This window comes from Sciurus carolinensis, chromosome 14 (assembly GCF_902686445.1).
Source record: "Sciurus carolinensis chromosome 14, mSciCar1.2, whole genome shotgun sequence".
NCBI classification, from domain to species: domain Eukaryota; kingdom Metazoa; phylum Chordata; class Mammalia; order Rodentia; family Sciuridae; genus Sciurus; species Sciurus carolinensis.
Window position 1 is genome coordinate 4,789,512 of NC_062226.1, and position 26,116 is coordinate 4,815,627.

Consider the following 26,116-nt stretch of genomic DNA (forward strand, 5'->3'; position numbering starts at 1 on the left):
CCAAGGCGACACGCAGTGACTGCGTCCAGCCCACCTGCCTCCAAGGTGCGCAGCGCCAAGTGGCCCGCGGCTCGGGTGCCTCGGGCGCTGGGCAGGCGGAGCCCGCCCCTCGGGGACCTGCGCCCGACTCGTGCCTCGCCTCTCCGCGGGGCCGAGCGGGAAGCGGCGGGGAGGGGGCCGCCAGCCAGCTCCGCCTTCTCGGCGCTCGCCGCACGCCCAGCGCCGGGCGACGCCCTGACCACGTCCGCCCGCGGCGCTCGGGAGGCCGAGGAGGCTGCGCTGCGGGCCCGAGGCCCGGGGGCGGGGGGCGCGGCCGGGGGAGCGGCCGGCGCGGCGGCGGCGGCGCGTGGGTCCCCGCGGCGCGCGCCCAGGCCCCGCCCCGAGCGCGGCCGCCCTGCGCACATGCGCCGCGGGCCCCGGAAGCGGCGGGCGCGGCGGCGCAGCGGGGCCGACATGGCTTCGGCGGGCGGCGGCGACGGCGAGGCCGCCGCGCCCGAGGCCGAGCGCCCGCACCCGCGGCCCTTCCTGATCGGCGTGAGCGGCGGCACCGCGAGCGGGAAGGTGAGCGGGCCGCGGGGAGGGGCGGGCGGCGGCGGCGCGGGACCCCGGCCCCGCCTCCCGCCTCCCGCCGGCCCGGCCGCGGGCCCCTGCGCTCCGCCCGCCGCGCCACCTGTTGCTGGCCGGCGGAAGCCCCCTGCGGGCAGAGCCGCCCGCCGTGCCAGCGCGGGGTGCTGTTTTTGTGTCCCCAGTCCACCGTGTGCGAGAAGATCATGGAGCTGCTTGGACAGAACGAAGTGGACCACCGGCAGCGCAAGCTGGTCATCCTGAGCCAGGACCGGTTCTATAAGGTCCTGACCGCAGAGCAGAAGGCCAAGGCCTTGAAGGGACAGTACAATTTCGACCACCCAGGTACATCCAGAGAGCTTGCCTGGGGAGGCTGTGGATGAGCCGGGCACGCGGCCAGTTGCAGATGCCCAGAGTGGGGTCGGAGAAGTTACCCACATGGCTGGCAGAGAGGGCCTGCAGGTCAAGTCAGGAGGATCTGACCAGCTCTCTGGGTCTGGGCTCCCTGCAGGAGTTTGCTTGGAGCCAATCAGGAAACCAGCAGCAGGAGGGGCCTTCAGGACCACTGCTCAGTCCAGTTGAAATCCACTTGCCTTCCTTCCCCCACCTTGCTGCTGGTGGGGCCTTTTGCACACCCCACTGTCCAGGGTGGCCTTTCCATTCCCCACCTGTCCAGGGACAGAGTCCTCAGGGAGGCCAGTTGTGGAAAGCAGTGCATGATCTAGGGCCCAGGCCCTGCAGTCCCCTCTCCTGATTTGGAGAGGCCTGGCTCCCTGTCATGGTCAGCCTTTCACAGGGACACCGAGGAAGAAGGCCTGCCAAGCAGCATTCTGACTGATTATTCCTGGCCAGAGAGGGGAGTGGAGACCTGACGCCCTGGTTCCTCAGTGCTGGCCAGTGTGTTCCAGCTTTCTGGTGGGACAAACTTGGGCTGTGCACTGCCCGAGGGTCGTCCAGGCATCTTCGTCCTGTGCGGTCTCTAGGACTGCAGAGGACCCTGTCACTACGAAAGTGTAGGGGCAGCTCCTAATCTGAACGTCCTGTAGGGTCCTCAGTATCCCTGGTACCCTCCTGTCTGTGGCGAGAGGGCAGCTGGGTTTTCTCACCTGCTTCCTCTCTGCAGATGCTTTTGATAATGATTTGATGCACAGAACTCTGAAACGCATCGTAGAGGGCAAAACTGTCGAGGTCCCAACCTACGATTTTGTGACACACTCAAGGTAAGCAGGTGGTTCCCGGGAAGTCCAAGGAGAGGGCTGGTTAGGGTGTCTCCTCTGGGTTCCTACACAGACTGCCCCATGGGGGGCCCTGCCACAGTTGTGGTCCATCCCATACATCTGTCCTCCACCCCAGAGTCCTCCGTGGGATTAGGGTTGACTGTCCAGCAGGGCCTATTGCTTCCTCTCCGTCTGGTAGGTTGCCAGAGACCACTGTGGTCTATCCTGCCGACGTGGTTCTGTTTGAGGGCATCTTGGTGTTCTACAGCCAGGAGATCCGGGACATGTTCCACCTGCGCCTCTTCGTGGACACTGACTCTGATGTCAGACTTTCTCGGAGAGGTAGTGCATCGTGGGTCCGTGTGCCCGGCCGGGACTGGCTGGGGTCCTGAGGGAGGCCTCACTGTGGCGCCTCGCTCCTGTCTCTGCAGTTCTCCGGGACGTGCACCGCGGGAGGGACCTGGAGCAGATCCTGACCCAGTACACCACCTTTGTCAAACCTGCCTTCGAGGAGTTCTGCCTGCCGGTACCACGCTTCATCTATTCGAAAACCTGTTCTCACACCTGAGTCCCTGTTCCCACCTGATAACACCAGGCCGACCCCTGCTCTCACACAGTCCTGGGGAGGAGTAATCCTCCTGAGAAGCTCTTGTGTCTTGCAGACAAAGAAGTATGCTGACGTCATCATTCCTCGAGGGGTTGACAACATGGGTAAGCAACCCCCCAATGCCTGTCCCCGTTCCCAGAGCCACCACCTGGGGTCTGCTGCCTCCTGCCTTGGCTTCTGAGGACTCCCGAGTGCACGAGACCCACAGTGTTTACCTGAGGCACTGGTTCAGCACGGACAGGGCAGGGCTTTAACCAGGCTCCCAAGTGGCCCAGGCTCCTCGCAGCAAATGGAGCTGCTGTGTTTTAATGTCTCACATCCTGTCCTGCAGTTTCTGTCTGCTAAGATGTGTGGCTGTTTGTGAGGACCTGGCCAGTGGCCTTCTGTCCAGGCTGAGTGCGGCTGCCTGGGGCGGGTGGCCCCATGCCCGCAGCCCTGTGCAGGCCTGTGGCACAGCAGAGCAGAGCTGAGTGCGCATGCCTCTCGCCGCAGTTGCCATCAATCTGATTGTGCAGCACATCCAGGACATCCTGAATGGCGATCTCTGCAAGCGGCACCGCGGGGGAGCCAATGGGCGGAGCCACAAGAGGACCTTCCCTGAGCCAGGAGACCACCCAGGGTGCTGGCCTCTGGCAGACGGTCACACCTGGAGTCCAGCAGCAGACCCCACTGAGAGCCATTACGTGCTGTCCCAGCCTGCTGGCAGGGCTCCCCACAGTCCACGTTCAGGGACTGGCACGGAGCACCTCCTGCCCCTGGAGGGCCCAGGCTGCCTGTGCTCTTGCAGGGAAGCTCACTTTGTAGGTAGACAGGGCATCCGTGTCTCACTGCTTCCTCTCACTTAGGGAGGTCTAACCAACATCTCTGTGGCTCACTGAAGTGCCCCCGCTGGGGGGTGAGCCCGTGTGCCTCCGGGAGGAAAGCCAGTCTGCTCGGAAACCTGAGGAAGCAGCCTGGGCACGTGGGCTCGGTGCACGTGACCAATAAGAATTTCCCAGGAGGGCCCGGTTCACACGCACATCACTGAAACAAGCTTTAAGACGTGTTATTCATCCTGATGTTTTCTCTTCCATCCTGTTCCATAAACCAAGGCTGGCTGTGCCCTAGAAACCTCCTTTCCTGACCCACCACACAGCTGTAGTCCAGTGTGGTGTGCTGGTCTAAGGAGCCTCAGAGGCGTTTCCCTCCCCTTGGCCTGGGCCTCAGTGGCAGAGAAGAGGCAGGAACCGGCATCGGCCAGCGTCGGTCTAACCAGCATCACAGAGGGCAGGGGGTTCAGATCCAGGTGCCTGCATGGCCCCTGCATGTTGGGGCAGAAGGCAGCAGGCTGTTGGGTCTGCTCTGACTGCAGCCGTGTCAGCATGTAGGCCCACAGGTGCCTCACCTCACCAGGGACCCCTGAGCCTAAGTGATGTCTAGATGGGCTGTGTACAGGGCAGTGGCCTCCAGCCCCAGCATGTGCCAGCTGGCAAACATTCAGGTGGCTTCCTCATACCGGGCCAGAGCTCAGGGCCTCACAAATGGCCCTGTCATCCAAGTTTGTCTTCCCTCCCATGTGACCACCCTTTCTGGAAAAAAGTGTCCTTTGCCATTGCCACAAGCTAGGCACAGGTCATTTCCTGCTGAGCACAACTTGTACTACCAGCCATGACATTCCTTGCCATATGCAGTGGCAGGGCTGATTTCTGTTGAGTCTTAACAGTGTGTTGAGCCTGTGTCCCCTTGGAGGGAGACTCAATAAATAACACCAAACACAAGTGCCAGTTTGTCTCTTTATTTCTATTGAAGAAGGCAGCGTATCATGGGCAGAGACACGTCTGGATGACCCAACCTCCACTGTTGTCTCAGCAAAATCTCACAGAAGTGTTTCTAAAAAGCAACCTGAGGAGTCACAGTCTTTAAACAGCATTCACTGGAGGCCTCAAAAAGATGTTCACACCAACAGATGGCTGTCCAGGGCGACCCTGCAGGCCCTTGCTGAGGACAGGGCTGGCCTGCTTGGATGAGTGAGCCCATCAGATCAAATGCCAAGCCCATGCCGTGAGGGCCTGTCAGGCAGGTCCTGGCTTGCATGTCACTGGCCTGCTTGCAAGTGGCTCCTGTGCTGGCCATTGAAACTCATGGGTGGGAGGGTGTGGAGGGAAAAAGTTCTTCAGAGAAAAATAAAACCACTCCAAATGAGGTGCTCTTCAGAGGACTGCTTCAAGAATGAAACCACAATTAAGTTCCGGGGCATCCCCGTGAGCCCGCCAGACTGCAGGCTGAGAGCCCTCTGCTTGTGAAAGATGAGCGCGCTGTAAGAGCCTGCCCTACCCAGCCCGACGGCTCTCGTGCTGGTTCTGCTAGTGTTTTCGGATCAGGATGTCCCAGCTATCTTTCCAGCGAAGGGCCTGGAGTTCACTGGGTGAGAGTGGCCTGTCCCCATAGGTCAGTGGGCGCAGCATGTTCGACACGTGGCATGCAGTGGAAAACCAGGCTATGACCAGGGCGCTAAGGAGGCTTCTCTGCAGCTGGGACCTGTGGGCAGGAGTGCAAAGTGTCCTGAGGACCCCTGGTTGCTGCTCCAGCAACCCTGCCTGGCCATCCTCTTGGAATCCATAGTCACCTGCCAGCCTGTGGATTTTTCCCCCTGGGTCCTGGGGACTGAACCCTGAGTCACTCTACCACTGAACTACATCCCCAGCCTTTTTACTTTCTGAGACAGGGCCTGGGACTGGCCATCCTCCTTGGTAGCTGTGACTACAGACGTGGCCACTGTGCCCAGATGGCTGTGCCTCTCTGGGCCCAGGTTGCACTAAGAGCAGTCTCTGTGACCCCCAGCCCTGCTGCCATGAGCAGGACCCCCATACCTGCACAGGTAATCACTGACGTGCTGCAGGACCATCGGGAGCAGAAGGATCTGGAAGGTGAGTGCGGGCAGGTAGTGGTAGAGGAAGAGCGTCTTCTCCATCAGGAAGAAGGGCAGGTAGTTCAGTGCCCAGCCGCCGATACACAGGGCCCCGGCTAAGGCCCAGTGCTGCCAGGCATCTGCAGGAGGGCACGACAGGGTTAGTGTGCATGAGCTCGTGCTTACATCACAGGCATATGACCTCAGAGCCCAACGTCCCTCCCGGAACCTTCCCAGTCTCAGGAGGAAGAATGCACCCATAGCTTCCTGCCTGGACCTAACCACCCCTATGGATGCCCTGGTCCACGGGAGGCCGGGCCCAGCGTGTGTTAGACCCCTGCCAGCCGTGGCTGGCCGCACAGGGCAGATCTGATCCAGTGTGGGGTCAGCCTGCTCTCATCTGGGAATGTCACTAGGTCAGTGCTCTTCTGGGATTTATGGAGGTGGGGCTGCACTCGTCCACCAGCCCAGAGTGACGTGGAAAGTCAACAGAGAGAAGGGTACAGGCATCACAAGATGAACAGAGACACAGCAGGGCAAGGGTGCTACGCAGCTCCCAGCAGTCTCTGGGACTGGGGTCAGGCACTGGGGACACCCACCCCACACTGGTGGTTTTTCCTTTTCTGTTTCAAGATGGTTTCAAGTGCAGTCCTGTCAGCTGGACGCGCCTGTCGGCTGCTCTCTTTCCCCAGCACCTTTGGTACATGCAGCCAACTTGTACGAAGGCCAGAGAGCACCACTATGACTGCTTCCTGCCGGAGAAGCCAGGAACGCCACCAGGGAACCCAACTGCCACTAGCTAGGTATTTTCCTTCCTGAGGAAACAGGGGCCTTAGGGCACAGGCTCCGGGTACAGCGGGGCTTCACTTAAGCAGCGCGAACTCTCATCACCAGAGGGAAGAGGCAGAGAAGTGCGCCGCACTGACCCTCGGGGAGGTCACAGACGTTCCTTCGCCGTCTAAGCAGGTACCAGAAAAAGAGCAGGGTGTAGGCCGCGGTGGCGAGGCTGGCCGAGGCCCAGATCACGACGTTTCCAAGCAGGTGGATCTGAGCCTGAAAGCAACGGGAGTCCCTCTCAGCCACCTGCCCTCCACGCAGAGGGCAACAGCCACACTGAACAAAGTCGAACGTAACCTTTACTCTAGCAAAGAGTGAAAAAGCAGAGGCAGGCTAGGGGGGGCACACCTGTAAACCCAGCTAAGTTGGAGGGAGAGTTCAAGGCCAGCCTCAACCACTTCTGGAGACCCCTGTTTCAAAATGAAGGGCTGGGGACGTGGCTTAATGGTAGAATGCTAGCTAACATGCAAGCCTAGGTTCAACCCAGAGTATCGCAAAAACCAAACACGTCGCGCAGGTACGTTCTGGTATCCTCCAGCCTCGCCACTAACCTGGACATACCTGTTCTCAATGAGAACCTTTCTAGGAAAATGCTAGCATTCTTGATTTTGTAAACTAAACCTGAAAACTAGGAGTAAATGAGATTTTTCCTCTTTTGGGGCAGGGGTCGTGCTGGGGAGTGACCCCAGAGCCTCGTGCATGCCAAGCATGTCTACTGAAGTTCAACCTACCCCTGAGAATTCTTTTCTTTTTGAGACAGGGCACCAATAAGTTGCTGAGGCTGGCCTCAAACTTGTGACCCTGCTGCCTGTCTCCTGAGTAGCTGGGATTACAGTTGTGGACCTGGTTTGAAGTTTCTTTTCTCTTTTTTGGTACTGGGGATTTAACCCAGGGGTGCTTTACCACTGAGCCACATCTCTCCAGCCCTTTTTAAATTCTTTATTTTGAGATGGGGGTCTTGCTGAGTTGTTAGGACCTTGCTAATTGCCAAGACTGGACTCAAACTTGTGATCCTCCTGCCCCAACCTCCCAAATCACTGGGATTACAGATGTGCGCCACAGTACCCAGCAAGATTCATTTTTCTTCCGGGGGGTGGGGGTGCGTACCAGAGATTGAACTCAGGGGCAGTTGACTACTGAGCCACATCCCCAGCCCTACTTTGTATTTTATTTAGAGATAGGGTCTCACTGAATTGCTTAGGGCCTTGCTGTTGAGGCTGACTTTGAACTTATGATCCTCCTCCTCAACCTCCCGACCTGCTGGGATGACAGGCATGTGCCACTGTGCCTGGCTAAGATTCACTTTTTAATGAGAAAGTTATTCACGGAATGGTAGTCCACCTCCCACACAGACACTGGGTGAGCCCTGGGACCTGGTCCTGGTACTTCCATTTCCCAAGGGCTGCTCTCTCTCCTCCAACTGAGAAGGGAGTGTTTAGCACCTGCCCACTCAGCGAGTGTTCCCTGAGCACTGACTGCAGCTGACACCGCAAAGTGACGACAAGACGCACATACACAGCCTGGTGAGTCCAGCGGCCAGGTGCTGTGCAGAACATATCTTATGAACCACTTCTGCCAGGAAAAGCAACAGCAACAAAGCTGGGGCTTTCCTAACAGGCGGGTTTGAGGCCTTACTCTCGGAATCTCATAGAGTGCTGGCCACGCTGCCCAGCATCCTGAGGAAACCAAGTCCTAGACTGCTGCTAGAACAGGCTTTGCAGAAATCCAGGACTCTGCAGGACACGCTGGCTGCTCTTAATGCTAAAGGGAACTTCTACAGGAAGGGACAAAGCTCCTTCAGCGGCCACAGGCGCTTCTTACGCTGGTCTTGGGGTGCAGCCAGTAAGCAATGCTGGTGTCCAGGGTGACCCACTGCAGCGGCGTGGAGCTGTACCTGTGCTCGGAGTCCTCAGTCCTCAGTGTCAGCATCCTCCACTGCAACAGAGCAGAGACCTGAGCTTCTGGGACGGGCAGGCTCTCTGCTTCACACAGGTGTTGGCAAATGGCTGCCCCTTGCCTGTGAACTGTGCCATCTCAAGTTCATTTGGATCATGCAACAGAGGCAGCAGGTCAGGCAGAATGAATGCTCTGGTCAGGGGTCCTGAAGCCTAACCCGGCACCTCCTCTGTGACTAAGAGCCTGGACTTGACCACGAGGCTCACTTTGGTACAGACCCTCTGATTTTGAGGGCCTCTGCTGGTTGAAAGTGGCCCCTTTGGACCTGATGGGTGACCTCAGGATGCTGTGGCAAGGTTGTAATGTCACTAAGGCTGGACCTCCTTGTTCCTGACTGCAAGGGCGGGGACACCGGGTAACAGTGCCCCATGTCACTCAGGCTGGGGAGGACTCCTGGGAAACACTCCTTCTGCCAGTGAGTCTGAGGTTCCAGGTCCAAGACAGATGCTGGGAACTTCAGAGCTCAGCACACACAGCAGAAGCCAGCTCCCTCCCGCCACTTGTCACCTGCAGTTCCGAGAATCTGGCCATGAAGCTGAGGTTCCTGCTGATGTCGACCTCAGTAGGGGAGTGCAGTTCCAGCTCCCTCTCCCTTTGCTCCTGGCCTGCCAGAACACAAGAACACCAAAGACGGGAGCAGAGGAGGGCCAGGAGATGAAGCAGAAGCCATCAGCTTGGCAAAAAGCTCGTCTCCCTGCATTTCCAACCACTCACGTGATACTTCATTGCGTGTGCCGTTCTGGAGTTTGCCCACCACACCCAACTCCCCCACCCGCTGGGGCCTTTCTCCACTCAGAATGCTCTGCTTGTGGGGGGTGCACTAGCTCCTCCGTGGTCCCTTGGGGAAATGCCCTGTGTTGTCCTTGCAGCAGGACAAAGGGCTAGGACTGGCAATTGAGGTGGGGAGTGTTTAGCTCCTGCAAACCCACAATTCTGTCTGTGTCTTTCTCAGGTGCTGAGCACTGGAGACGGCAGGAGGTGGCAGGAGAAGGCAGGAGGTGGCAGGAGGAGGCAGGAGGTGGCAGGAGGTGGCAGGAAGAGGCAGGAGGAGGCAGGAGGTGGCAGGAGGAGGCAGGCGGTGGCAGGAGGAGGCAGGAGGAGGCAGGAGGAGGCAGGAGGTGGCAGGAGGTGGCAGGAGGTGGCATGAGGAGGCAGGAGGTGGCAGGAGGAGGCAGGAGGTGGCAGGAGGTGGCAGGAGGAGGCAGGAGGTGGCAGGAGGAGGCAGGAGGTGGCAGGAGGTGGCAGGAGGAGGCAGGAGGTGGCAGGAGGTGGCAGGAGGTGGCAGGAGGACTCACTTTTGCCATACCGGTGCTCCTCCACGTTCCACACCATGCTCCCGTGGTGACCCCGTGACAGCTTCTCCCCTACAATCTCCAGCTGCCGAAACCCCCAGTCAGGGAGGTGTGCCCCGCTCAGCTGGAAGAACCAAACAAGATAAAGGGGCCTGGAAGGCAGGTCCCTGGCAGCCCACCCAGCCACTCTGTTGCAGATGTCCCCTAGGTCTGCACAGTAGGATTCTCTCCTGAGCAGTTATAAAATCCTCCCTTCCTCGGAGTAAAACCAATACACACACAGCGCAGTGACTGCAGTGCTGCTGCTGCAGGAGTTCAGGGACGCCTTGGCTTCCACAGCCACACTAAGCAGCAGCCCCCTTACCTTCAGCACGGCAGACGTGTTCACATGCACGAAGCGCACCTCTGACAAGATGGTCTTCCAGACGTCTCTATCTGACTCTCTGTTCACAATGTCCTGCAAAAACAGACTTGTCAGGCTGTGGCTGTGGCCCAGAGGTACAGTACTTGCCAAGTATGCACAAGAGCCTGCATTCAATCCCCAGTACTGCAAAAAACCCAACACCAAAAATGGATCTTGTCAATTATTCCTTTTTATTCAAACTTTCCTTAAATGCAAAAATGAAGACCTCTTCTTGAAAACAGACCATGTGTTATGCCACAAAGCAGCCCTTAGGAAATGCAAAAAAATAGAGATACTGCCTTGGTGTTCTATCAGATCATAATGGACTGAGAGGAGAAATCAATGACAAAATAAAAAAGGGAAATTACTCCAACACCTAGAGACTAAATAATATGCTATTGAATGAAACATGGATAACAAAAAACATCAGGGAGGAGGTTAAAAAATTCTTAGAGGTCAATGAGAACGATGATACAACATATCAAAATCTCTGGGACACTATGAAAGTGGTACTAAGAGGAAAATTCATTGCATGGAGCACATTCCAGAAAAGAATGAAAAGTCAACAACTAAATGACCTAACATTACAGCTCAAAGCCCTAGAAAAAAAAGAACAGAATAACAGCAAAAGTAGTAGAAGACAGGAAATAATTAAAATCAGAGCTGAAATCAATGAAATTGAAACAAAAGAAACTATTCAAAAAATTGACAAAACAAAAAGTTGGTTCTTTGAGAAAGTAAACAAAATAGACAAACCCTTAGCCACACTAACAAAGAGAAGGAGAAAGAAGACTCAAATTACTAAAATACATGATGCAAAAGGAAATATTACGACAGACACCACTGAGATACAGAACATAATGAGAAGCTACTTTGAAAATCTGTATTCCAACAAAATAGAAACTACCGAAGACATTGACAAATTTCTAGAGACATATGCTCCTCCCAACTGAACCAGGAGGACATACACGATTTAAACAGATCAATATCAAGCAAGAAAAGCCATCCAAGAAAAGCCCAGGACCAGATGGATTCTCAGCAAGTTCTACAAGACCTTCAAAGAAGAACTCATTCCAATACTTCTCAAAGTATACCAGGAAATAGAAAAGAAGCATACCCTACCAAACTCATTCTATGAAGCTAATATCACCCTCATACCCAAACCAGGAAAAGACACATCAAGGAAAGAAAATTTTAGACCAATATTCTTGATGAATATAGATGCAAAGATCCTTAACAAAATATTGGCAAACCGTATCCAAAAACTTATTAAGAAAATTGTGCACCACAATCAAGTGGGGTTCATTCCTGGAATGCAAGGATGGTTCAACATTCATAAATCAATAAACGTAATCCATCGTGTCAGTAGACTTAAGGATAAGAATCATATGGTTATTTCAATTGACGCAGAAAATGCGTTTGACAAAATACAACACCCCTTCATGCTCAAAACACTAGAAAAAATAGGGATAGTAGGAACATACCTGAACATTGTAAGGGCTATTTGTGCTAAGTCCATGGCCAACATCATTCTTAATGGAGAAAAACTGAAACCATTCCCTTTAAAAACGGGAACAAGACAGGGATGTCCTCTTTCACCACTTCTATTCAACATTGTCCTCGAAACTCTAGCCAGAGCAATTAGGCAGATTAAAGAAATTAAAGGGAGATGAATAGGAAAAGAGGAACTTAAGCTGTCACTATTTGCGGATGACATGATTCTATATTTAGAGGATCCAAAAACCTCCAGAAAATTTCTAGACCTCATCAAGAATTCAGCAAAATAGCAGGCTATAAAATCAACACGCAAAAATCTAAAGCATTTTTATACGAAAGCGACGAAACAGCTGAAAGGGAAATGAGGAAAACAACTCCATTTGCGATAGCCTCAAAAAAAAATAAAATACTTGGGCATCAATCTAACCAAAGAGGTAAAAGATCTCTACAATGAAAACGACAAAACATTGAAGAAAGAAATTAAGGAAGACCTTAGAAGATGGAAAGATCTCCCATGTTCTTGGATAGGCAGAATTAACATTGTCAAAATGGCCATACTACCAAAAGTGCTATACAGATTCAATGCAATTCCAATTAAAATCCCAATGATGTGCCTTACAGAAATAGAGCTAGCAATCATGAAATTCATCTGGAAGAATAAGAAACCCAGAATAGCTAAAGCAATCCTTAGCAGGAAGAATCAAACAGGGGGTAACGCAATACCAGAACTTCAACTATATTACAAAGCAATAGTAACACCAAATTGGCACCAAAATAGACAGGTAGATCAATGGTACAGAATAGAGGACACGGACACAAACCCAAATAAATACAATTTTCTCATACTAGACAAAGGTGCCAAAATATGCAATGGAGAAAGATAGCCTCTTCAACAAATGGTGCTGGGAAAACTGGAAATCCATATGCAACAGAATGAAACTAAACCCCTACCTCTCACCCTGCACAAAACTCAACTCTCAATGGATCAAGGACCTGAAATCAGACCAGAGACCTTGCATCTTATAGAAGAAAAAGTAGGTCCAAATCTTCACCTTGTTGGCTTTAGGATCAGACTTCCTTAACAGGACTTCCATAGCACAAGAAATAAAAGCAAGAATCAATAACTGGGACAGATTCAAACTAAATAGCTTTCTCTCAACAAAGGAAACTCTCAGCAATGCGAAGAGAGAGCCTACAGAGTGGGAGAAAATCTTTGCCACTCATACTTCACATAGAGCACTAATTTCCAGAATATATAAAGAACTCAAAAAACTCTACACCAAGAATACAAATAACCCAATCAACAAATGGGCTAAGGAAATGAACAGACACTTCACAGAAGAAGATCTACAAGCAATCAACAAACATGAAAAATGTTCACCATCTTAGTAATAAGAGAAATGCAAATCAAAACTACACTAAGATTCCATCTCACTCCAATTAGAATAGCGATTATCAAGAATACAAGCAACAATAGGTGTTGGAGAGGATGTGGGAAAAAAGGTACACTCATACATTGCTGGTGGGGCTGCAAATTAGTGCAACCACTCTGGAAAGCAGTGTGAAGATTCCTTAGAAAACTTGGAATGGACCCACCATTTGACCCAGCTATCCCACTCCTCGGCCTATACCCAAAGGACTTAAAATCAGCATACTACAGAGATACAGCCACATCAATGTTCATAGCTGCTCAATTCACAATAGCCAGACTATGGAACCAATCTAGATGCCCTTCAATTGATGAATGGATAAAGAAACTGTGGTATATATATACAATGGAATATTACTCAGCTATAAAGAATAATAAAATGATGGCATTTGCAGGCAAATGGATGAAATTGGAGAATATCATGCTAAGTGAGATAAGCCAATCTCAAAAATCCAGGAGCTGAAGAAATGGCTTCTTTTGGAGAGCGCTCACCTTTCATGCCTAAGGACCCCGGTTCAAATCCCCTGCCGGGAAAATGAGAGGAAAAAAACCAAAAAAACAAAAAAACAAAAAACTACGAAAAATCCAAAAGGCGAATGATCTCACTGATAAGTGGATGATGACACATAATGGGGAGTGGGAGGGGGGCAAGAATGGAGGAAGGAGGGACTGTATAGAGGGAAAAGAGGGGTGGGAGGGGTGGGGGGGAGGAAAAAAATAACGGAATGAATCCAACATCATTACTCTATGTAAATGTATGAATATGCAAATGGTATGCTGTTACTTCATGTACAAACAGAAACAACATGTATTCCATTTGTTTACAATAAAAATAAAGTAAAAAAAAAAAAAAAATGAAGACCTGTCACCAAGTAATGAATTAACATGGCTCTGAGCCAAGGGGAAATGCCCCCAAGCAAAGGAGCCGTGAGGGGCTTGACCTGGATGTCGCCATGGACACACCGATCCATGCCGCACACTGGTCCAGCCCAGGGGAAGGCACACCATCCCCTGCCAAAGGCTATGCAAGGCAGGATTCCCACAGAGACTTAAAAGCCTGATGAGTTTCCCTGCCTGTCTACAATGCATGGTCACCTGGAGGGTGGAGGAGAGCAGAGGCCAGAAGGCAGACATTTCTCAGTCTCTATCCAGTGAATACGAAGTCGGCCCAAGTGAAGCTTAGGTGGTCCCTGAGGGAGGGATTTCTCATTCTGGGTCACAAATAAGCAAACACCTGAAGAGCACTGTGCTGTGTCACAGCCTGACACAGTGGGGCCTCCCGAGGACCCTGTTTTATTGGTAAGATTCAGAGAACCCAAAGCTGAACGGGAGCAAATGCCTGGAGGTCTGGCTGGCCACTCTGAGGCTAGACAGCTGCCCCTGAGGCACGCTCCCCCTTCCATGTCCTGTCAACTGCAGCTGACATGTGGGCATAGGGTCCTAAAGGTGCCACCAGGAGGCGGCAGAAGGAGAGGGATCGGCGATGGAGCCCTTAGCAGCAGAGGGCAGAAGGGAGGTACAGAGCCAGGGAAGAGGTAGGACCCTGAGTGGGACTTGCACTGGGAGAGCTCCCATCATGGGTGCCACCCAGAGGAAGTGGAGGAACAGGGCACAACACAAGCACGTGCGGCATAGGGAAGGCAGAAGCAGCCAGCAGCACTGGCTAAGCACGCAGCAGCCTCTGAGACTTGGCACTGCCGAGGGAGCCACCAGGGACTGTGTCAACTGGGTGTGGTCACCCTACTGAGAACCAAAGGGGGCTGCGGGCACCACTGGGAGCTGAGAGGAAGCTGGACTCAGTGTGGGATGACCGGACTGAGCTGTGCTTAGCATCCAGGTCCCTGAACTCAGGGCAAGGGGTCCAGCAGCCAGCACGCCCACACATGGCCCTTTCCTGGGAGAGCTGTACGGGTGTCGGGGAGAGACAACTGCAGGCCCACTGATGGCCGAGTCGCTCCCCAGGGGGCATGAGAAGCAGGACTGTCAGGCTGAGGGGTGGCCAGAGTTCTGGTTCCTTGTGAGGACCAGATGTGATGGTGAACAGCGGCAGATCGGGGGGGCCTCATGAGCAGGCAGCCCTGCCTGGGGCAGACCCAAAGCACCCGCCACTTCCAGGAAACGCCTTCCTCGGGGCTTGAGGACCTCCACAGAGGAGCAGGGACCTCCTCCCAGTGAAAGCATCCATGACTTTCTCTGTGAGTAAATCCACAGTTTATTTTCAGTTGTAAATTCATTTTACAACTGAATCAGAATAACCTGAAATGGCAGCGGGGCATTCGGAGTAGGAAACGCGCCAGGTTCTCTCTGGCTCACGACCATCCAGGCCAGCATGGCGCTCCACGTGGACTCACCAGCCTCCAGAGGTTCTGGGCGGGCATGGAGATGTTGTAGTCAATGTAGCAGGAGACCTCCTGCGCGTGGGGACTCAGGGGAGCCGCAACATCATGCCTGGAAAGCCAAAGCAGACAGAGCCACTGGAGAGAACCCTCAAAGCTACTTCTTCCTTAAGGGAAAAAGCCACTTTTCAGAGTGAAGGCAGCTGGCTACAGGACAACCTGGTTTTCCACTGGTGGCTACTGCTGGAGAACATGTCCCTGAGGTTGGCCATGAGATGCTGAAAAGGCCCCCACAGTAGCGCACTTTCCAGGGGGCCACACAGATGGACTTTCCAGGGTGGTTATGACATAACTGGGTGGTGTCTCCAGCCCACTTTTTGGACCAGGCCATGTCTCAGAGGAAGGAATGGCTATTACAGGGCTGGCTTCTTGTGTCTGAGAGCCCGAGCCGACAGCTCTGTCATGCAGAGCTCAGGAGCAGTGCTGCCGGCCAGTACCCAGCTGACCAGGGCCAAGCAGGACAGTGTGGGGACAGCAGGCCCTGCGAGGCCAGCTACACAGCCAGGAGCACCCTGTGATCCCTGTCACCCCTGTGCCAGTCCTGCTAGGCGCTGCAGACCCAGCAGCAGCAAATGACACCCTCAGAGCCTTGGGAAAACAGGCCCCGTGGTTGGGGCCTGTGTGCAAATGAGCACCAAGAGTGGACATTTGGGGCCTGTGTGCAAATGAGCACCAAGACTGGACAGCGACGGCCCAGACGCCCACCAGGCACCTGCCAGCAGAGCCAGAGTAAGCAGGGCGGGACTGGGGGCCTGAGTCCAAGCACGTTCCAGCAGAGGGGTGCTGCGCAAGCCCACGTGCGGTGCTTGTCACTCGGGACTAGGAGGGAGGTCAGGCGAGGGGCTGATGTGTGTCAGGACACAGGGGCCTCAACCAGGGCAGGAAGCAGGTGACAGGGAGTCGCCAGAGGGCTGCAGGCAGAGGAGCAATGCCAGAGCATGGCACCTTCTCAAGGGCCTGGGCCCGGGCCACGGGGGCCAGGTGAGGCCGGAGGTCAAGAGGGCTGGGCTGGGGCGTGGGTGAGGGAGAAGGGACAGGAAGAACCAAGGATGGACACCTGACAGGATCCGGGCTCTGCAGGGGTAGCCAAGCCAGAGCTGGGTCCCCATGAGCACCCGGTGCAGCCAAGTGGGATGTGGGCGTTCACAGGAGAAGCTGGAGGCGAGGCTGGACCTGGGGTCAGGGATGCTGGACGAGGTGAGGACAACCCAGAAGCTGGGAAGGTGCAGAGGGTGTGAGGGTGAGGACCAGCCGAGTTGGCAGTATGACCCAGGAGGAGGCAGGAGGGAGAAGCTGGAGGAGGAGTGGCCACTGTACAGAAGGCAGGTCAGCAAGGGGACTCCTCTGGCTGGGTTTGCACCCACAGGGAGTCTGTCTGGAACTCATTTAAACATGCACTGCTCTACAGAGGAGCAGCCCAACGTGTCCTGTGCAGAAAGCATCTTCGCATTCCAATGGTGGCCCTGACTGCATCCCACCTTCTGGAACATGCTGGGCCTTCCACCCCACCTGCACCAGTGTTTCCTTTAAAGCCCTCCCCTCAGCTGCGTCCTCAGGCCCCCTGCTAACCCCTCGGGCACATGCAAGTGCTGGACAGCAGTTGTGTCCTGCTGGACAGAAGCAGCAGAGGACACCCAAGCAGCGAGAGAGCCGGGGGAGCAGGCAGGCACTCACGTGTTGAGGAGGCGGGCAGTCATGCCATGGACTAGCTGCACCACGTCCCCGTGCCGCACGGGTCTCAGAGGGCTGTTCACCACCAGCTGGTGCCTGGGGAAGATGCAGTGCTGTCAGGATGGTGCCCGCTCTGGGCCCCTAAACCAGCAGCTCACCGGGAGGTGCCACAGCTCCAGAGTGCCACCAACTGGCAATCGCCCACTCACACACGCCTCGCAGAGGGGACTGTGGAACCAAGGCACAAAGTTCCACTTAACCTCTTTCTAAAGCTGGCGGTCACTTTCCAAATGGCCACAGGTGACTGTCTGCCACTGTCACGCTTGTCTGCAAAGGCTACAGTGATAGAAGCATGGCGGCTGCCAACACTCCGTTTTTCTAACAGCAAGGATCTTTTGTCCATAACCATCATTAAGAGCTAGAAACCCCAGACGCTGGGCCACATGCCGACATGTGGCTGGACAGGCCAGATGGTGGCCAGCTGCCCTCACATCACTGCACTGAACAAAACTGATAAGGAGCAAATGAACACGCAGATTGCATCAGCAGCTGCACACGATGGACACAGGAAGCAGTGGGGACAGTGATAGAAGGAGGGTGCAGAGGCTGGACAGGGCGACCAGGAAGCCTCCCAAGGACCTGGCCTTCACATTCCTGATAAGTAGGACTGGTCAGGCAGAGGCCTTTGCCCTGCTCTGGACACAGAGGTGGCTGAGAGCTGAGCATGTGGGCAAGGTTGGAGGCTCAGGCTGGGGCAGGGGCACCTTATGCAGGGGCTGAATTCTAGGGGCATGGGATCTGAGGGGGGTTTTGAGCAGGAGAGTGTCCTGATAATGAGGACCCCTGGGGCAGCGGAGGCTGGAGTGGGTGTTATGATTTGGATGAGGTGTCCCCCCAAAGCTCACATGTGACACAACGCAAGAAGGTTCAGAGGAGAAATGGCTGGGTTGCGAGAGCCTTAACCCAATCAGTGAATTAATCCCCTGATGTGTAAACTGAGTGGTAACTGGAGGTGGGGAAGGTGTGGCTGGAGGAGGTGGGTCGCCAGGGCGTGCCATTGGGGTATACATTTGTATCTGGTCTTGATCATCATGTGAGCTGCTTCCCTCTGCCAGTCTTCCGCCATGATGTTACCCCACCTCCGGCCCTGAGGAATGGAGCCTGCTGTCTATAGACCAAGACCTCTGAAGCTGTGAGTCCCTGATAAACTTTTCCTCCTCTACAATTATTCTGGTTAGTCTTTTAGTCACAGCAGGGAGAAAGTTGACTGAAATAGCGGAGTACACATGAATAGGAATCACTGACCACCTGTGGAGGGGGCAGGCAGTGGAGACAGGAAGGTGGTAGAGACAGGACCTGGAAGGTCTGAGATCTCATGTGCAGGTAGAGTCCACAGCTTGGGCATGGGGATGAGCAGAGGGAGACCTGCCTTGGAGGCCTGAGCAAGGTGATACTGTTTTCAAGAGAGGAAGGTTCTATTTTTTTTTTTTCTCGGTATTGAGGATTGCACCCAGCAACACTTAACTACTGAGCCAAGTCCTCAGTAATTTTAATTTTTTTTATTTTGAGACAGGGTTTCGCTAATTGGCTTAGGGCCTTGCTAAGTTGCTGAAGCTGGTCTTGAACTTGCAATCCTCCTGCCTCAGCCTCCCGAGTCCTGGGATTACAGGTATGTGCCCTAACACCTGGCAAGATCCTATTTTTCTGAGGGGAATGGTAGTGGTGGTGGAGGGCACTGGAAGAGGGGAGTTTGGGGCATGCCTGTGACACTTCTAAGAGGAGGCCCTGAATGGGCAATTCCAGGCTCCCAGGCTGAATGAAGGGTGCTGAGTGGGGGAACCCAGTAGAGAGGGGGGCCCAGAGCAGACCCCAAGGTCCTGGTCCAGCCAGGCCTGCTGAGTTCTACTGTGGAGCACCGGGACTGCACTCACCTCCCAGGATCCTTCACAATCCACCAGTTGTTGACATCCTTGAAGGGGTAACAGGTCACCTGCTGCTGGTGGGAGCTGCCCCGGCCATTGTCATATCTGGGTGAGAGAGTCAACAGAGTGGTCAGCCAAGGACCCATGGCAGTTCTCCCACGGAGGTGTGTGGGGAAACGCGGGTGGAGGACACGCAGAGAGAGGCACTCGTGTCAGCGCGGTGAGGAGGGCACACGAGGAGCCGTGCGCTGCACCAGCCCCCAGCACTAGGCCCACACACGCCACAGCACCACGGGAGTGGGGCCCAGCACAGGGCCTCTGCGCTTGGAAAGGGACAGCTGCTCACGTGGGCAGAGCTGGGAGAACATTCTATGATCTTCGCTTTCCTTACATCATGGGGTAGGTGCTCTGGTGGGAATGGAGCCAGCAGGGCAAGGGTTTGCCAAAGACACTCCTCAGGGTGACCTGGGAACCAAAGGCCACCTCCAGTGGCTGGCCTTGGGTGATGCGGGCCAGCCCTCCCTAGACAAATGGAAAGGGTTGAAGGTGAGCGTGAGCGCGAGATCCCGAACCAGCCTTCCTGATAGGGTAGTGGGAACTGGCCTGATATCTAATTGGTCAGGACCACTCGTGCAGTGGTGTCCTGTCCCTTCTGAATCCTGATCAAAGTGAATCAGGTGCTCGGCTAGGCCTTACGCTTGCACAGCATTTGGTTCTCAGGAGTCCATGGGGACACCAGCAATTATGTCAGCTCATGAGGACGCCTTGGGGTACAGCCCTGCCCAGCACCCTGAGGTCCTGTATTCACTCCTCAGTACCGAGAGAGAGAGAGAGAGAGAGGAGAGAGGAGAGAGAGAGAGAGAGAGAGAGAGAGAGAGAGAGAGGAGAGAGAGAAACCCAGAGCAGGGCGAGGCGACGGCCTGACGGGCTCCGAGGCTGCATTCCAACCCATCTCACTCGGTCCGCCCGCAGGCTGAGTATCTCTCATGCAAAATGCTTGCAACAGGAATTCGGGGACTTTGGATTTTTTTTGCACTTTGTAATATCTGTACAGACCTTAGCAGGTGATCATCCCTAATCTGAATGTCTGAAATCAGAAATGCTCCAAAATCTGAAATTGTTTAAGCATTCATGCTGGCACTTGAAAAGCTGGGGATTTTGCAGCATTTTGGATTTCAAGATTTTTGGAGTGGGGACACTCAACTTATAATGTATTTGCAATTAATATAAACGAACACCAGAACTGAGTGCCATCCTGTAAGGCGCTTCGAAATGCCCAATGTCTCTGGGACTTTAAGACGTTTTCAAGCAGTCACGTGGAGAACTAAAGAGTCGGCCCCTCATTTATTAACACAGCATCACTGCATTTGGGATCCCTTTACTGCCGTGGCTGCCACGTTCTCGACTGACTTTCCTACAACACTCACTGGACAATGTTCACACAGCCCCTTACCTCCAAGCTGGCTTGGAAGGCACTAGACATGATTTGGTCATGGGGCCCAGAGCGGTAGAGCAGCATCAAGTGGACGTAGAAGAGGAGCAAGTACAGGATGACCGGGACGCCCAACAAGGCCACGGCTCTGGCAAGCAAGTGAGAGAACACACGGCCCTGCCGGAAGATGCAAGAGGAGGTCAGCTCCTGCTCCATGGCAAGCCTGTCCATGTACAGACTCTGGGCTTAGAAGCGTGGCCTCCCCGACAGGGGCCCTCGTCAGCTGAGAGGAGAGGCTGCCTGGCTTGTCTGCCTCTGAAGCTGTGAGCATTCAGGTCTGTGCACTCGACGCTCCCCGGACAGTCCTCTCAGCCCACACAGGCTGGCCTAACACTGCGCTGGCATCAGTACTTACATTTGACAAAGTCTGGTCTCCAATCAGGTGCCAGGCATGGAAGGCTGCGACACCAAGCACGAGCAAGTACGTGAAAACACCCATGTATTTGATGCTGAAAAGACAAGACTAATAAGGTCATGACGCGACATGAAAACACAGGAGGGAGAACCCACCAAGACAGTAGAGCCAACTCACCCAACTGCGCAGGAACAAGCCACCCCAGTCAGCATCAGCCAGGACCACCAGTGCAGAGAGAAAGGGCTGGGTGAAGAAGCAGGACAGGGACAGGTCACGCACTGTACAACAGAGGCCAAGAAGGCACGCGTTTCTCCAAGAAGTCGCTGGGTTGGCTGGTTGTATCAGATACCATAAAAAGAATCCCCATCTCCCAGTTTCAGTCTGAGAAGAATTTTTTTTTAGTTTGTTTTTTTGTTTTTTTGGTCAAGAACAAATTTTCCAGCAAGTTAAAGAAAAAGGAGGACATATTTGTGAAGTCATGAGCCAACAGCCAACCCCCCAAAATATTAGATGACTGAAAGGTACTCAAAATAAAAGGTCTTAGAAACCACCCAGAATCTTTTTTTCTGATAAATGGGCAAGATAGGCCCCACTTTCCATACCTGTGTTTTTGGGAGTTGAAGAACTTCAGGTAGGACAACACAGCCAAGAGATTAAAAAATATCAACAATGACTCCAAAAGCATGAGTCTGGACTGAGTGATCAGGGCGTTCTCTGTTACAGACACGAAAAGCACGTGAGTCTCAGGGTAGCACGCACACACAGGAAGACTAGCACATTCACACAGCAGACTGATGGCCTCCTCTGCTCCTCAGAGGGAACTGGCTCCAGGGCCAGTCCCCAGGTATCCTTGGATACAGACACTCACATCCCTTATAAAGAAAGGCACCGTGCTTGCATGGAACCCACATACATCCTCCTGTGTACTAGAAATCATCTCTAGATTACATACGACACCTGAAACAACGTAAATAGCATGTAAATTCTTGCTCTACTGTCGTGTTTAGAAAAAAAAATCTATACATTTCTGGTACAGGTGTAATTTTAAAAAAATTGATTTCTGATTCATAGTTGGTTGAATCTGCAGATGCAGAACACTATGATACAGAGGCTGGTTGGACTTAACTAAGACAATACAACCTGCCACAGTGGGAAGTTCAGAAGTGGGGTGGCTAGCAGGGGACATGCCCCGAGTCACAAAGGCAGATAGGAATAAGAATCTGAATCACATCTACTGACACCTTGTGAGCAGGCGACTCACTGACTTCTCTGAGCCTTTTGCTTATTTGCAGAACACCAGCTTTGTAAAGCTGCTGTGAACATAAAAACATTATGTAGGCACAGGATATCAGAGTCTCCAGCCACGCTGAGTGTCTCTCTTTGTTTTCTAGTCTAACCTTTCATCTGATTTAATTCCATCTGTTCATAAGTTCAGCTGAAAGAGGATACACCAGCTCATGAGTCCATCTTAACTGCCCAAAGCCTGGGAGGTGGAAGCGGGGATCGTCAGTTAGTGACAACCAGATGAAGATGCAGGTGCCTTGGAGCAGTGTCTGGCCGGCCTCCCTTTATACAGCCACACCTCCACTACTGACAAGGGTCTGGTCACACTGTCCAGCACTCCCAGCGCCCAGGGACTTACAGCTCAAAACTGATGAGCTGGATGTGCTTCCTAGTGGGGCATGCCCAGGGAATCCGTGAGCTCCCCTGGTCTCACGCTGAGATGTCAGCAACGCCAGTACTTGGCTCTTCCCTACGTGGCACCAAGAGTGGGCAGGGGCCTGGGGATTACCTATAAGCATCAACAGGGCAGCTCCCATGGCAGCAGAGTGAGAAAAGTGGAGCTCTGACACAATCTGGTAGGCCATGGGGACAGAGAGTGCCCCTGCAAGTGCTGGCAGCAGGCGCAAGGACCACACGGGCACGTTGCTACTGTACTCTGGAAGGCAATCACAGAGGAGCTGAGAACGATGTGCACGCACCATCCGCATGTACTGCAGGTCAGACTCTAAGATTCAAGTTTATAAAATGGGGATGACATTAGCAACTGAGTGTGCAAATTGTGGGTGGAGACTTCGAAACTAGCTTTGGATTTTTGTTTTGTTGTTGTTTAGAGATAGGGTTTTGTTATGTTACCCAGGCTGGCCTTGTCTTCCTGGCCTCAATCAATCCTCCTGCCTCGGCATCCCAAGTATCGGGGAATACAGGTGCCATGCCTGGGCCCAGTTGCTCTGAAATGAGCTTCGTGCAGTCTAGGAAGCAGTTCTCACAAAGCACCAATGAATACTAAAGATTCTGAAGTCAATGTTCATTTACATGTACCCCACCTATTTCCAAAAATATTGTGGCAATCTACAAAAGTTACATGTAAGAAAGATAACTGCAATAAAATGCCACAGGATACATGTACCAAAAACCAGGGATAAAATAATTACTGTAACTAAGCACTAATTTTTACCAGACTTTTCAAAAGGTTTTTACCTGTATGCAAATAATTAATATGCTGAACTCAGATGAATAAATGGCAATTGTTAATCCCCATCAAAACCATTATCTCTCCTTTCTATTATGTGCACATTAAGAAGCAAACTTAAGGTTTTTTATATTTTGTTTTTTTTTTACCTGCTCCAATTCTGTTCCACAAAAAGTTACCATCAAATCCTCCTAAGTAACCTAGAACAGAAAATTAATTTCTGGAGTACTGTGGAAGGCAATAAAGAAACAAGGTAAGTAAACAAAATACAGTTTCAGCCCTCAAGAAATTTCACTGATAGTTTTATTGAGGGCCCACGAGGTAATGGCTACTAATGAATCCTACCTCCCAACGCCAGCAGCATGTGGCCAAATGGAGGTCCACTGTCATCCAAAAAGAAGATCCGTTTCATGTAAAAAGAGATGTACTGCCCATAATATACTTCATCAAAACTGAAAGCAAACAAACACATTGTATTCAACTAGAAGTTTGAACTGTAAACAAGAGAAGTGAAGATGAACTTCTGTGTGCTTCCCATGACTTTAGGTAAGTGGTGAGCAATGTCTGTTGCCCAACTGTACCCTGACCCCAAATACTAAGACACACACAGCCTCATCCACCCACAGGGAAGAGAGTAGAAAATTCACCAACATCAGATGGCACTCAGATGCCTGCCACACACAGAGTCCAGCCCCTCTAGTTTCCAACATAGGTGTGTACTGCTGGTCAACCTACTGAAAGACCTCCTAGGCCCGAGGAGAATCCCACCTCAGTTCTCCTAGCCACCAGCACCTGCTATGGCTGTGACATGGAATCAGACCTGTAGACTCAATGCAACAGCTGCAGGAGTGAAAGGAAAATATATAGGAACCAACTGCAACAAAATATTGCCATACAAATTGGGAGAAACTTATGATACCAAGGAAATGCTGTCAATTTCTTAGGTGTGATAACGATCATAGTTATGTGATTTTTTTAAAGAATCCTCATCTTCCACCCCTCCCCACAAAATAATTTTCTTCTTTTAAAGTTATATACTGAATTTATGAAACATGTCTAGGATTTGATTCAAACCAACCACTGCAGGGAGGGAGCTGGCTATGAGCTGATGATAGCTGAACTGGGTAATGAATATACTGGTGGAGGCCATTACACTGTTCTCCCTACTTTCATATATATTTGACGTTTTCCATAATAAAGTTAGAAAAGAACATGTGCTAATTAATAAGCAGTCCTTCAATAACGAAAGCAACCACTTCCCATTATGATCAAAAGCAAGGTCTGAGAGCTCTAAACAGCGAAGACTCACTTCCAAATCCATCAGTCCTCTGCCCTCCAATTTTAAAATGGAAAATCTACAGCTGGTTACCATATTTCTCTCCACTGCAACCATTTAACAGGCTGTTTTTCCTGCTGTAAACCTATGGAGCAAGACCTAAAAGGTGTACTCTACAGGGGACCAACTGTTCTGGGGACAAAATGGTCTCATTCTTACTGCCCAAAACATCCATCACCAAGAAGTCCGGGAATTTTGCTATGCCATTTAAGTCCACTTTGAAAGGCACTTCCTTGGGCTGGGAGTGTAGCAAGTGGGAGGTCTTCCCTAGCATATATAAATGACGATTCCTCCTGGACACCGCCTCCCACGGAGTCGTCTGGCTTACACCACAGCGCGTGGGTAGGAGAGTTGCCACAGTCGGCTCAGAAGTCCCACTCCAGTCAGGGCCACGACGTTCAAGTTGATGTCGGCAGTCACCACGATAGGGCGCTTCAAAACTCCCAACATGGTGTAGGAGAGAAGCTTGGAGGACGCCTGGGAAAAGAAGGGAGGAGCTGCCATCCAGGGGAGAAGGGCTGGAGAAGGGCTGCAACACCCAGCCTGGCTTCCAGAGGCAGCGGGGCTGGGAGAAAGGCACCGGGAGGCTTCCGGGCATCCCCGTGGGAGGAAAGGGCTGCGGGAGGGCAGCGCACCTGGGCGGGCTGCACTCTGGAAAGGCCCGGGAATTCTGCTCCAACAACCCGCTTCACAGACGCCTGCTGGGCGCGAGGCCGCTGCGGCGGGTGCGGCCCCTCCGCCCTCCCCTGACTGGCAGCTCCGGGCGCTCAGGGCCTGCCGTCCCTGCCTCGAGCAGCCCTTCTCTCCCGAGGCCGCGTCGCTCTGGGGCACCCGGCCGGGCAGCCGCCTCCTCCCAGGCTCCGCGGCCCGGGCGCTCCTCTCCCCGCGAGGCTGCGCGGCCCTGCGCCGCCAGGACCCGGACGCCCCCGGCCCCGGCGAGTCCCGCACGGACCGACTCCGAATCCCGGCTGGGCTCGAGTCCCCAAACGTACTAGGGTTTCTCGGAGCCCGGCAGCGCGCTCCCCGCGCCGTGTCACGCCTCGGAACCTCCCAGGAGGCGGACCGTTTGGGACTCGGCCGCTGGGGACTCCACGCGATCCACCGATCGGCATTCGCCTCGCCGAGACTGCGGGGCCGGTCGGGCAGCGGCGCGCGTGCGCATTCGGCGCGCACGCCGGGCGCCGAGGTCCTCTCCTGCAGGGTGTGCTACTCCCGGCTCCGGCGCTCCAGGATCCCTGTGTAGTGTAAGCGCACGCGTGTCTCCCCCGCGCCCCGCCCCGGTGCCAGGGATTGAGCCTGTTGCTGAGGCTGGCTTTGAACTCGGATCCTCCTGCCTCAGCGCCCCCGAGACACTGGCAGCCTCGCCGCGGTTGCAGGCCTGCTCTGGGCGGGCGCTCGCCGAGTGCTGCTGGCTTCCTGGCTCCAGCTGCGCTGCTTTGCCGGTAGGAGTGCCCGCGAGGGTCGGCCGCGCGCGGAGGGAGGTCCCGGCCCTCGCGGGGACTTGGGAGCCACCTGCCGCCGCACCGGGCGTGGCTCGGAGGAAGAGGTCTCGCTTGCTGGCGGGCGGTTGTTTTCTTACCTGGCCGTAGGCACCTGTGCTGGATGGCCAGCGACTTCGAATCTTCACTGCCCTCCGAGGTAGGAACCCTTACAATCCGTTTAAAAATATGTTCCTGGTGCTGGGGTTTGAACCCATTGGCACTCTACCACTGAAGCGACGTCCCCAGATCCCCTTTGTTTTTTGAGTCTGGGTCTAAGTTGCCCAGACCGGCCTTCAGCTTC

General features: G+C 53.5%; 2 protein-coding genes across 4 annotated transcripts; one reads left to right on the top strand and one right to left on the bottom strand.

Annotated features, from left to right (window-relative positions):
- Nucleotides 1–396: 396 nt before the first annotated feature.
- On the top strand, nucleotides 397–3,204 carry Uck1 (uridine-cytidine kinase 1). Its single transcript, XM_047524370.1, is given in 8 exon segments — nucleotides 397–561; nucleotides 750–909; nucleotides 1,688–1,784; nucleotides 1,981–2,123; nucleotides 2,213–2,307; nucleotides 2,444–2,492; nucleotides 2,881–3,003; nucleotides 3,006–3,204. Coding segments are annotated over 8 exon segments (882 nt in total). The 5' UTR covers nucleotides 397–402; the 3' UTR covers nucleotides 3,062–3,204.
- Nucleotides 3,205–4,152: 948 nt separating this feature from the next.
- On the bottom strand, nucleotides 4,153–26,088 carry Pomt1 (protein O-mannosyltransferase 1). Of its 3 annotated transcripts, none has more exons than XM_047524368.1 (20): nucleotides 25,914–26,088; nucleotides 24,663–24,811; nucleotides 23,344–23,450; nucleotides 23,148–23,198; nucleotides 22,318–22,464; nucleotides 21,128–21,239; nucleotides 20,703–20,768; nucleotides 20,526–20,619; nucleotides 20,132–20,287; nucleotides 19,070–19,200; nucleotides 18,688–18,783; nucleotides 16,760–16,852; nucleotides 15,041–15,137; nucleotides 9,725–9,817; nucleotides 9,364–9,484; nucleotides 8,576–8,673; nucleotides 7,934–8,047; nucleotides 6,202–6,328; nucleotides 5,238–5,415; nucleotides 4,153–4,905 (listed from the first exon to the last, which is right to left on the bottom strand). In XM_047524368.1, the coding sequence occupies exons 2-20, from the start codon at nucleotides 24,782–24,784 to the stop codon at nucleotides 4,731–4,733; spliced, it is 2,178 nt and encodes a 725-aa protein (XP_047380324.1). In that variant the 5' UTR covers nucleotides 24,785–24,811; nucleotides 25,914–26,088; the 3' UTR covers nucleotides 4,153–4,730. The 3 variants fall into 3 exon arrangements, with proteins under 3 accessions (XP_047380324.1, XP_047380322.1, XP_047380323.1); XM_047524366.1 differs by lacking the exon at nucleotides 25,914–26,088 and adding an exon at nucleotides 25,327–25,474; XM_047524367.1 differs by lacking the exon at nucleotides 25,914–26,088 and adding an exon at nucleotides 24,970–25,433.
- Between the last annotated feature and the right edge of the window lie 28 nt (nucleotides 26,089–26,116).